Consider the following 12844-nt stretch of genomic DNA (forward strand, 5'->3'; position numbering starts at 1 on the left):
AATCTGTTTTCAGGTTCTGCTACCAGTGGCAGCTTCAAGGGGCAAGGTCCCTTCTTCTTTTCATTGGGTTCCGCTGGCTTCTTCTGGCAGTGTCTCCTCCATATATTTTTCACACCAGATTTGCTCTCCGATACTCTGTTCTCATTGCTCCTTGTAAATACAATTTTCACTACCTTGCTCCTCTATTCTTATATAGCCCCCTTTTATAGGCACCTTGCTCTTCCCCTACTCTGATTGGCACACTGTGCAGATGGTATGTTTGGTACTCTTACATTGGTCATTGATCAGGCAATGTTTTACTCTGAATGGCCCTTCTTTCTGGAGCCCAGCTGCTCCGTGGGCAACAAAAGGCTTGATGACCATCTTTGTGGCAGGTGGAATTCCTGCCTGCTGATTAGGTCAACACAACCTTGCCACAATTTCGGGACTGGTCTCTCTCAGTCTTATCTGCTTCTGCTGGCTTCTCCTGATTGCCTCAGCTTACCTAGGATGCCGATTTCTCCAGAACAATGCTTGTATGTTCCTGCAGAGTATACGGCTTGTGGGTGGGGCAAAGTGCCTGTTCTCCGTATTTTCTTTCCTCACAATGGTGTTTAATCATAGTGGATACCACATCTCTTTCATTTAGAATAGACCTGCTCCAGCATACATGGTCCCCCATAAATCGTGGCAGAAAGTGTCCAAGAGAGTTATTCTTGGATCCTCAATTTTATGGGTTTTGATATCTGTTTAATGCTGGTCTTTTCCATGATATCACCATTTCCACAGAGCAGGGCTCTAAAGCTGGGGATCTGCACTTCTTTGGATATGCATATAAGCAAAAAGGATGAGACCTTTGCCTCACAACACAGACACAACTCTCTCTTCAGAGTTGGAGTCCTCATCATTAAGCTGAGGCCAGGGCAAGGCCCTGAAGTTGGAGAGGTCTCTGCAGCGTCCACCCTTTTCTGTCTCCAGAGAGCTCATGGCTCTGGCTATATTGCCCTAGCAAGATTAATCTCCCGGCTGCACACATCCGTCCAGGCCCGGGGATGAAGCTAGGGTTCTGGCTTGATTTCAGAAGATTTGAAGTAAAGGAACATGATGTCAAGTGTTGTGGTGTAATTGGGGAAAACTTGATGTGAAAAAGTGAAGTGATGTTGTGAGCTGTTATGTGATAGTCAAAATAAATGTGATATAGTGGGATGTGATGGGACATGGTGCGTTATGATGGTAATGTTGTGAAATAATGGTGGGGGTGTTATTAACATGTCTCTGGAGAGTGAGTCTGTGATTATTTCTAGTTGTGACTGTCATGGCGTATCTAGTAATCACAATCACTGAGTAACATGGAACCAGGAAAAATGTGCAACCAATTTGTAAAAACAAAACGTATCTAATAAAAACAAAAAATGCAATAGTTCAAGAGTTTTCCAAATTCCAAGTGATATTTCAAGTCAATGCAAATAACAAACTTGGGATCCTATCTCCAACTTTACTTCAAATTGTCAAAATAGATTTATAAAAACACATCACATTTGACTAAAACAATAAAATCACATTGTCCTACTACCACCATCCAAAAGCAAACAATAATGATTACATTTACAATTCCTTTGAAAAAAAGATCATATGAAGTTAAAATATAAAAAAGGTTATGAAAGCGTGTTTCCGCCTAAACATTCTGGCGGTTCCTTATTGCTAGTCCAATAAAGTTCTTTACTGCAAACATAGTAAAGCGTTCTGACTGTAAGTGCAAGAATGCTGGCCTGCAATGTTGGCAACCCAAAGTGTCAGGCACCTTTTTCGTAGGTCCTGATACATTTTGCAGAATAACACACATTGGGATCTGTTTCTACTGATTGGCTATCAGATATAGATTCTCTTTCCTCTGGTTGCATGTTAACCAAAGTGCAGGTAATTGACGACAGAGGGAGCTGACTGAGTCGAAAAGGCATGAACAGATTCCCGAGACTACCAATAAATAGGGCTACATTCCAGCACAGGTTTTCTGGGGAAGTTGGTTTGCACATTTTTAAAGTTCCACCTCTCCACTATGACTTGCTTCATTAATTATTTCCTAGGACACAGCCTGCACTATCAGCATTGAATCCTGGCATGAAAACCAATCTTGCCCGTCAAGGAGTAGGAGTTATTTCTAAATATGTAGGAGCCATATATAGGACCCATGGAACTTTCTGCACTTTCCACTAGTGCATACCTCACCTGGTTGATTCTGGCACAAATAGGCCAAAGATAGCTTGAGCTTTCCTCTGTCCACAAGGCAAGGCAAGCCCAGCTCCTAGAGCAGATTTAGAAAGACATTGGTGGGCTCACCCACCAGAATTGTGGTAAAAAGAGCTCACTTTCATGTGATGGTGGAGGTGAGACCATCATAGCCCCAGATCTTGGTGCCGCATTATGCCATTGGCAAGGATTGGCCACCCTAGACCTTAATCAGTGTGGGTGGTGAGCTACGGCCATGCTCCCTGGTAAATCTGCATGCAACCCCATTTGTCTGGACCATTAACCTGTGAGAAACAGTCCCGATGACATTGATATGATGATGTCATGGAACACAAGAGGGAACTCTCATTATTTAAATGAAGATGGCCTGTATGCCAATATTCAACATTTTCTTGTAGTGGCCTTACAAGAAACGTGGCTTTATGAACAATGTGAAATAGATGCTTAGCAACCAAGGGATCCAGAGGCCGGCCAAAGGGAGGACTATTGACCTCCATTAGGCACCCTTGCACAGGATCTAATATGAATTGGTCTACCACTATGGTGTTGGTAGTGTCTCTAAGCTGTAATCAGCTAAAGATCCCCTAAAACTAGTTGTGAATATTTATAATCCACCTAACAGAGCCTATAATAAAGTATATATTGCAGCAGTTACTAGGATCTTGTAAGAAAGTGATCCAAGTACACCAATCATAATATTGGGATACCTGAATGCTAAGATTGTATATTCAAATGAGTGTGTGGAGGATAGGCATTCGTCTGGCTCTATAGAACAGGGTTTCTCTAAAACACAAGGTATACCATGGGAAAAACTGTTTCTTAAACATCAACTGATTATGCTAAATGGGAATGTGCTTAGCAACAGTAATCAAAGCGCTACACGAGTAAGCGGGCTTAGCTTGTCCACGATTGACTACATAGTAGTTCATGAAAGCGCCAATTTATTGGTGCCAGATATAGAAGTAGGATGTCGCGAGGAAAGCAATCATCTTCCTCTGTATTTACTGCTCCCTAGTACTAAAGAGGATTGTAATTATCAGCTGAATGGAAATATAGGTATTAATAACACAGGAAACCAAATTACCTGGAATCCAACAAAATTAGACAAACGTAGAACTGTAGCTGAACGAGAATTGCCTAGATTTATAGAGAATACAGCCCATCAAATAGACAACTGCGATGAAACAATGATCCAAACATTTGAACAAATGTTGGGAGCCATTAAAACAGTGACCATGCAAAATCGTGAATATATAAGTAATAGCGAGAGATGGAATGGCAGTCATGCAAAGGAGAAAAATGTTGATAGAGCAATACATGAGGCCAAGAAAAAATTAAGAGTAACTATTAGAAATCTAAAGAATTCAGGATGCCTTGATGCCACGTGGAAAATAAAAGTAGCCAAAAAGCAACACCAATTGCGGATACGAACGCACCAAGCATTCAAGGCAAATGAAATTTGGCGCACTGTAGCCTCTTTTGCCAAGAATAATAATAATCAGGGCATATGGTCTGTGGTCAACAGCTCCAAAAAGAAAACCATGCCAATAAATAGTGTTGCAGAACAAGAATGGATAATTTATGTGAATAAGACGCTACCAGCCCAAGTAATTGATGAGGAGATAGAGCCACTTAATGTGGCACTCTGGAGAGGAAGCTACACGATTGATACCCTCACCAAATTGATTAAGAATGTACATAGCTCCAGGGCTGTATGCCCAGACGGCACCTGTAATTCGCTGGTGCGGTTGTCCCCTGAGCAATGGGCACAAGCACTGAACATCTTATTTCAGTGGATAGGAAAGCATGGTCATCCTACCCATACATAAAAAGGAAGTTGGAAAGATCCTTCTAATTATAGGATGCTGCCAATGTTAGACATCCCGGCCAAAATATTTGCAAAAATCCTACTCACAGAACTGAATCAATGGATAGCTGTTAACCATATTCTCCTTGCAAATCAATCAGGTTTCTGTGCGAAATCATCCACTTCTCATAACATGACTAACCTAGTTGCCACAATTGATACTCATGGAACTGCTTGTCTATGGCCCATTTATTGATTTCAGTGTGTACCATAGTGAGAGAAAAACTGTGGAATAAGCTAAGGCGATGAGGGGTACTGGCTCGGCTGCTATCCATGATCCAGCTTCTGTATACAGATACATCTGCGAGGGTGCGGCTAGGCGGAGAAGGAAAAACATCTGAATCCATAACAACATTGCGAGGGGTTAAGCAAGGCTGCATTTCGGCGGCAACTCTTTTTCATCTGTATTTAGCTGACTTTCCAGCTGACCTAAATGCAATACCTTCTGAAGACATTAAAATAGGCTGCTTAAAATTAGGTTGGCTAGGCTATGCGGACGACCTCCTGTTGTTAGACTATACCCAAAAGGCCTGCAGACTAAGTTGAATGCTCTAGAAATGTTTGCAGTTTCAAATGGTCTAAAAATCAACATGGGAAAAACTAAAGTTATCACTTTTCTGGGAAAATCTAAACATTCATGTTCAAAAAATCTAAAGTGGTTCATTAATAATCAGCAGATCGAAGTTGTAAGGTACTTAGGCGTATTAATAGACCACAATCTGTGCTGGAAACAGCATTGGAGTGATACTAAAACGAAATGTATGAAGATTGAAATGGCATTGAGTCACCTCATAGGCCTAGAAGGGGGTTTCTCTGTTAGCACAATCCTAATGTTGTATTCTGCCAAAGTTGTACCATGCCTACTCTATGCTGCTGAAATATGGGGTAAACATTGTAAAATTTAGATGAATAAACTCGAAGCAAACATTTTAAGGATTTTATTTAGAATGCCCAAATCCCTGCAATGTGAATATATTTTACTTGAGTGCAACTTGATGCGCATTAGCAGCACTTTAGAGTATAAAATTGCGATGCTATTTGTAAAAATTGAGCACACTGAATAATGATACTTTTATTGTAGAGCTGATTAAATGTTTTAATAATATGGAAAATCATCATGATTTATGTGTAATAAATTCTATGCGAACTATGTATCTCAAATGGCCAAAAGAAAACGCTTATGTGTTGTTGGAGTTCTCGCATGCAAAGATCAAGCATCTATTGAAAGTGTCAATCCATGACATAGGTAAAGAAAGAGACAATATTAAACTTGCAACCAAAGTGAATAGTGGTATATCTCTGCAGTATTTCTCGAATGTCTCTGGAAAACCTAAATTCCAGGCTGCCTTTCCAGACAGCAACACAATTATTTATTATTTAAATTTAACATGTGTGAGATATTAGAAATAATGGGTGCAAAATGCAGTATTGCAAGAGATCATAGGCTATGTAGACTTTGTGGTGCATCTGCAATTAAGTCTGCTGAACACATTATGTGTCAATGCGAGAGTCTTAACCCCCTAAGAATTAAATATCTGAAAGCATATGACAATGCCAGTAATCCCGAGAATATGAATGAAATATGGGAATCTCTTTTACATGGAAATAATATGAGTCTAATTTTTCACATGATGAAGTTTTATGACCTTATTTTATCTATTCTTAAACAACTGTCTGTTGGCACTCTGTTTGTATAGGAATTGTTTTTTATTATGATGAATTTGGAATTTGATGGTATTTTTTTTTGCCTATATGATATGAAATTGGAATTTTGTTGTTAAATATATGAAAAGCCTTTGTTGGCTGTGAACATATTTCGAATAAATAAATAAATTAACCTGTGTATCATTTCCATGTGAAGCAAAGCAAATGGGTTGCATGCAATTAGAAGTGCTCTTAGCAAAATCCTTTGCCAGAAATGCCTTGTGGTTTGGCTTTTTCACTTACCGATGGAATAAGGGAATAATGCAGAAACAGGTCCATATCCACATATCGTGTACAGGTGCCATTTTGAGCTATACTTCTGAAATATAGATAAAGAGGTTGAGTTAGTAACTCCGAATAGAAAAAGACACTGCTACAAGATATAATGATCTACAAATAAACATTTTTGGGGAGGTTAAGTCGATTTATTAGTTTAGTTGGTTTTTATAAAAAACATATAAACATGCCATTCCATAAACAATATACTATATTTACGGTACAACCCCCACATATCCCATATCAATACATAAAAGTGGGGTTTGGAAGCAGGTAACAATGAAGCACATGATTCACCATCTGAAGATGTTGCACTCTAATTTCCACGGTTGTAGGTTGCTGTGGGTGACTAGGACACCATGAGACATGGGAGCCCTTTTCACAGGCTGCTGAGAAAAAACATAGCTTATTCCCAAAACATTTCATTTAAATCGGAGCTACCACTTGTGGAGCTCCTCTTCTTCTGAACCCGTTTTACTTTACGTCCCACTGCCTTGTGTTGCTGGTTTGGGCAACTGGGAGGCTAAGAGGTTTTGTAGACCTTTTCCTAGGCTGTTGGGAAGGATCTTTGCTGGCCTTTCCTCAAATTGATTGTAAATCAAAGCCACATGATGGAAGGCATATTGCTCTCTTAACACCTTTCCCTATTCTTCCTGCGCCCCAGCGTTGTTGCCCTGGGCGACCGGGAGAGTCGGTTATATTGGAGTCCTTTAAATAGACAGTTCCAAAGGAAGTTTACTGATACACTGTGAAGTTTGAGTTCAATCTAAGCCTCATTCAAAGCAGCACACCACGCTGCAGCCGGCCTCCTTACAGGTGCCCCCAAATTCTACTGTATCTCCCCAACACTGCGTACGCTACACTGGCTCCCCCTCCCTGCCAGGATCATATTCAAAACCGAATGTATCACCTACAAAGCCATCTCAAGTGAAACACCAACATACCTGGTGGCTAAAACCCACACCTCTGGTACTTCACATAGAAAAACTATCAAAAGAATGCAGTCAAAGCTAGTCTGCGAAGAAAATATTTGCAAGCAGTCGCAGTCCTTCTCCTGCCATGCCCCTACCATGTGGAACTCAATCCCGCTAGAGGCTCGAAATTTTCCCACCTTCCTCCAGTTTCATAAAACACTAAAAACGTAGCTCTTTCAACAATACCTACCAGAGAAATAAAGATCCCTCTCTCCCTCCACCAACAGTTCTGTTACTGTATAAAATGCTAAGCCCAATTGTGGCGCAATCCTGCTGCGCTTGAGCTAGGTTTGCTATAGTAATCAAATAAAATAGAATAAAATAAGCCACAGATGCAGTGTGCCGGATGCATGCGTAGGCTCACCAAATCCATCACCATCCGTGCATATGGACATGGGCTTGAAAGCCACACCAGCTTTTCATTTTGGTAGTGAGAGTTTTTGTTTTGGTTATTACAAGCTTAACCTTGTTATGTGCTCTATTAGGACTGAACCATTTAGTCTGAAAATATCCTTTGCTTCCCAGCATGAACCTCTGCCCCAATGGCTCCAAACATTTGAAATTAATGTTTAAACTATTTACACCAAAGCTAGTGCATTGGACCCTGTGGATGTATTGAAAGCTTCCAACACGCCTCTTTCTCCAGCCTCTTGTAAGGGTGGCCGGGTGGCCTAACATAATGTATGCTTAGCTTGGATGACAACCACTCTATGGCCACTCCAACGCCATGGACCATTGCAAACTCGTCCAGTGATTGCCCCACTCCTCTCCTGGAACCTATCCTTTCTAATAAGGCATCTGCATCTTATGCTAAGCTGCACAGTTCAGTTGAAGCCGAAGGTGTGAGTAAAAACAAATGAACCAAGTTCGATTGTTATGTCTTATTGTTAGAAACTTGGTGGTGGAGGATATGATCTGCACACATAGGAAATGGGAATAGGATGGAACGTGAGGTGGCCTTGTACAGTGAAATGTCTGCCACCTTGTCAATGCATTGGCATGAGTCAGCCTGCTGCCTTTCTCCGCCGCCTAGAAATCCTTCAGTTCTGTGTGTTACACTTAAGAATAATGACATTGCCCTGAGGGCGGATTCGCTGATCCTTCATGGACCATCACGAGAAGATCATCTGAATAATGTGTCTCTTCTGTCTTTCAATGTTAAGGATTCTTTGTCATGTCTGGTGGTCATGGTCATTGCTGTTAGCTCTTTGCCTTCCAACACATGGGACTCTCTCCATTGCTTGACTAAAGGTGTTAATTATTCCCATCCCGTAAAACATAACCTGCCGAGGCCAGAGTGCACATGTACACCTTTTGATTCTTAAATTGCTATATTTGTTCCTGATAATAAATTATTGTGTTATAATTAGACGTATTCTGACCAAATATTAATGCTATTCCTTTCTTTCTGTAATTGCGTGTGAACCTTCTGACTTTGAAATTGTGGGGGGATGCCCCTAGAATTACTGCTTCCTTGTGCCTCTAGGAATAAATTGGATTCTCCTGATCAGATCATTTTTTGAAAAATTATTATATGTCACGTTGAGCAAGCATAAGGCAAGAAAGATACACAAAAGGACTGATTGGGCCTGTGCATGGTGTTGTGGAAATATTTGAATTGTGCTGCAATGTATTGCCTGTTCAATTTAGCCCTGTGTCTTTGAACCATAGTGAAATGCCTGTCATAGACCAATGTGTTGCCACCAGGAATGTACTAGGCTGAACATGTGTAGTTGCACGCATGCTCAGACACAGATACGTCCGTCCTCTGTGCGCTGTGCGATGCTGCGCGCTTCATCCGTATTTTCTTTTTCGGCTTTTGCAAGCGAGAAATCTGAGTACCGCCTTGCTCGTGACGCCTTTATTGTTCAAGCTAGCAACATCTGGCAGACCTGGTGTTATCCAAGCACTGTGTGAAATGTGCTCTGAACAAGATAATGCTGAATTGTAACTGCATGCTGCAATCAGGTTCCCTTACCCTGATGTTGGACTGTTGTCTAGATCTCTGAACCTACCCATGCGAGACTAGTTGCTACACTTTTGATGTTCCCATCGAATGCTTTTAAGCAGGTCCGTCCGAGAGAGCCCTATGGTCTGGGAAGGTATATTTAAAACCAATGTATTCTGGGGAAGGATTCGCTCATTCGGGAGTGATCTGGACTCTGTGTTAGGGAGAATTATCTCTTTAGGCTGAATTTCCTAACCTAGTGAGTCCCCCAGCAGCTTTGCTGAATTTCTGGAGTTTGTTTTTTTCTCCTGCCAAGAGTGAGATTCTTTTTCCCCCACTCTTGGACATGATTTATGGTGTTCCTTTGACTATTAATGTGTTTTATGGGCTATGGGGTCCTTTACTCCATAGGGTCTCATGTGTTTTTACTATGTGTGTTACACAGCACCCTCCGTGCAGTGACACAGGGGTGTCATAGTGACACCCCACCATAGACTCCATACCCTGGGACTGACTACTGTCTCCCAGGGCATGTAAAGTCACCATTGGCTTTACTAGTCCCAAATTATTAACAGAAACCAGTACAAACCATCATATTGTGGACGTACTGGTCGGGGCAATTCGATTGCCCCGGGGTCTGTTAGTCGAGGGGGCACGTCTCCGTCCCCCCTGATCGAGTTTTGGCTGGTGGCAGTGGATACTACTTTTTATAGTTGACCGCGAATATATCCCTATGGGATTTTCCCATTGTTCGAGACTACCAACTTTAATTATTTAATTCTCATAGCCTCGAACATACCGCCAGTTTATTTATTTAATATTAATCTGCCGGTTGGTGTTTTTTTGCCAGGACTCGATTCTAAAATGGCGTTTGTGTTCTCTTCTATTACTCCAACCCAAGTCGAGCCCTTTGTTCCACTTTTTGGCGGGCTTCTCCACAGAAGCCTCCAAAAGTGGTGCCACTCTGTCTGGGTACCACAGGGGGTGTGGGAGGGGGTTTAGGCACCCTGGACTGAGTTACCTTGGTAACTCAAGTCGCACTCTTGTGTGATTGGCCCAAGTGGTGAGCCGGCCGGCTCACCACTTAGCATGTTTGATTGACAGCTAGGCTGAGTGAATGGGGGTGTGCTCCGCTCTTTTTACCTGAGAAACTCTGCGGCTGGTTTCTTCCCTGGCAGTGCAACGGACTCCTGTCTTCCTCCCCGACGAGATCATCTCTTCCCCCGGATGAAGCACCGACTTGCATCCGCTGCCAGGAACAACTTCCCCCGCTGGAGTATTCTCACCACTTTAAGGTACCGTGTCCGCCAGGCCTCCCTTTCTAAAGATTGCTACAAGGTAATAATAACCCCTTAACCTTCTGGACTGGGCTGGCCGCCTTGACCTTCTAACTGGTCCCTTTCTGTGGTCCAACTCCTTTTTGAATCTTTTCAAGACTTTTGTGCACTGCAACCGTGTGACCTTGGACACATTTCGTTTGATCCTCTCAAAGTGGATCCAGCCTATTGAACTCTAACTTCACGGTTTTACTTTGCCTTCCTCTCTTGTTGTGTTCTTGTAAAAGTGTTGGGACCTGTTTCAATTTATTCGCTGCTTTTCCCTCCCTTTTAAAACAAATTATTAGAGTGCCATCTACGTTAAGCGCTCACCGCTGTCTGAAAATAAGTGGGGCTTTACTTAAGACTTGTCTAATATTCTTCTAAGGGAGTGTATATCTTTCTGTGACCGTGTTTTTGAATTGCTTACTATTAGTGCCTGTGTGTTTTTCTAGATGTGGTTTTAAATAAGTAATTATATCTCTTTTACACCAAGCTCTGGTCAGTGTTTATTTGTTCTACTGTGTTCTCTTGACCTATTGTGAATACTCTGTATACTGCCTAACTCTTCTTGAGGGAGGTCTGACTGCTCAGCCACAGCTACCAAGTGAATCTGTGTGGTACAGACTGCTACCAAGTGGGTTTACTGCCAAACACCTGTAGTCTTAAATCTTTTGCAGTGGTCCCAGAGGGAACTGCACAGGTTTCTGCCTAACACTGGCGTACAGCGGTGGGATTTGTATTGAGTATACCCTTTAGAGTGCTTGTTGAACACTTTAGGATAACTAACCACAGAGCTTAGCACTAAAAAGCTGATTTTCTAAACTATGTCTGCTATGGAGAGTTATACCCTAGAATCATTGTCTGCCAAAACTGCTGATTGCTTAAAAGTATTGTGTAGACATAAGAATCTCTCTGAGAAGGGCAAGAAAATGGAATTTATAGAAAGATTGTTAGAAAACCAAAGTCTGGGTGGTACAGAGGAATCTACCCCCCGCCCCCCCAGCAAATGTAGAAAACAGTGATGGTATTGATCTGAATCAAAGTCTTGATAATGAGTCAGAAGAGGAAAGTGAACCTAATGAAGTTAGCCACTCTGAGCCTCTGTCTGCCTTACCTACTGTACCTACTGGGCCTATACCAGGTCCTACATGTAACCCTGCTTATTTTGAACTTGAAAAAATGAAGCTTGAATTAGAGTACAAACGTTTTATTGCTCAAACTGAAAGAAACCAAGAGCTAGAGTTCAGAAGGATGAATGCCCAGGCTGAGCAGAAGCAAGCTGAGTTAAGACTCAGAGAAATAGAGCTTAATCATGAACTAGAAATGAAAAAGTTGTCTGTGGAAAATGCTTCTCTCTCCTCGGGTTCCTCTAGGAGTTCCAGTCCCAAAAGACCCCGGATGCCTAAGGAATTAGTGGGTATGTATGAACCTAGGTTGGATGTGTTGGATTGGTTAAAACTGTTTGAGTATAATCATGGGCTCCAGGACATCACAGGGAATGAGTTACTTCCCTGGTTGTTCTCTAGGCTTCCTCCTGTTGCAACTGATGTGGTAATGGAGTTGAGGGAGGTGGATAAGAAGGATTATGAATGTGTGAAACTAGTTTTGATAGCTCGATTTGGGAAGACCTCTTCCCAGTACCTTAAGAGGTTTAGGACCCTCATAAAGCATGATGGTACCCCTTGGGCTACCTGGGTGAGTGAAAGTTTGAAAAACTTAGAGGGATGGATTAAGGGTTACAGAGTTAACACTTATGAAGGAATGAAGAATCTTGTAATGTTGGAGTCAATTTATGATGCCTGCTCTCCTGAGCTCAGACAGCACTTGGCTGATTCAAAGGAATTAGATTTCAGGAAGTTAGCTAAGGCTGCTGACTTGTTGGTTGCCAACAGGGCCACTCCCAAGGATTCTGGGGCTACTCAGAAAAAGGATGAGGAAAAACAGCCAAAAAAGGACTCCAAAGAGAATTCTAATAATTCAAATTCCAAAGAGGGCCCCAAACAAAACCAAAAGGGTAAGCCACAAGGGAAACCAAATCAGGCTAGTGTACCTCCTGGTGCCAAACCAGAAGGAGGTCAGAACAAGCCACCATTCCAGAAAGCATTTGGTAAATGCTTTGTTTGTGGCTCTACTGACCATTTGAAAGGAGATCCCAGATGTAAGGGTAAACCTTCAGGGGTCCAGCTTGTCTCCTTAGCCTTCGCTCCAGAGGAGGAAGTACAAATGGCAAGTGGAAACTTTCTATTACTGGCTGATGAACCCATTGGAGTCTCAGCCAATGTTTCTTTAGTGTCTCTGGGTCTGTGGCAACAACAGAACTTAGATGTCTATAATTCTTTCCCAGATAATACTAAAGAGTATTATAAGGACAGTGTCCAGGTGAATGGTCAGGAGACTCCTGCCATTAGGGACACTGGGGCCAGCATAACTGTGGTGGACAAATCGTTTTTTCAGGCTGAGGATGTTACTAAGGCACCCAAACGCCTCACCAAGTTAGCTGGAGGGCCTGTGCAGATGCTTCCCCAATTAC

At 42.1% G+C, this 12844-nt stretch overlaps 1 protein-coding gene across 1 annotated transcript in view; it reads right to left on the bottom strand.

The window, feature by feature from the left end:
- The window catches only part of LOC138515709 (stimulated by retinoic acid gene 6 protein-like), an 859180-nt gene that overhangs the window by 774794 nt on the left and 71542 nt on the right, over positions 1-12844 (bottom strand). Inside the window, exon 2 of the mRNA XM_069630368.1 lies at positions 6041-6116. Coding sequence (XP_069486469.1) covers positions 6041-6116 — 76 coding nt within the window. The remainder of the gene's footprint in view (positions 1-6040; positions 6117-12844) is intronic.

The sequence above is a fragment of the Ambystoma mexicanum genome, chromosome 6q (assembly GCF_040938575.1).
Source record: "Ambystoma mexicanum isolate Mex_15411 chromosome 6q, UKY_AmexF1_1, whole genome shotgun sequence".
In the NCBI taxonomy this organism is placed as follows: domain Eukaryota; kingdom Metazoa; phylum Chordata; class Amphibia; order Caudata; family Ambystomatidae; genus Ambystoma; species Ambystoma mexicanum.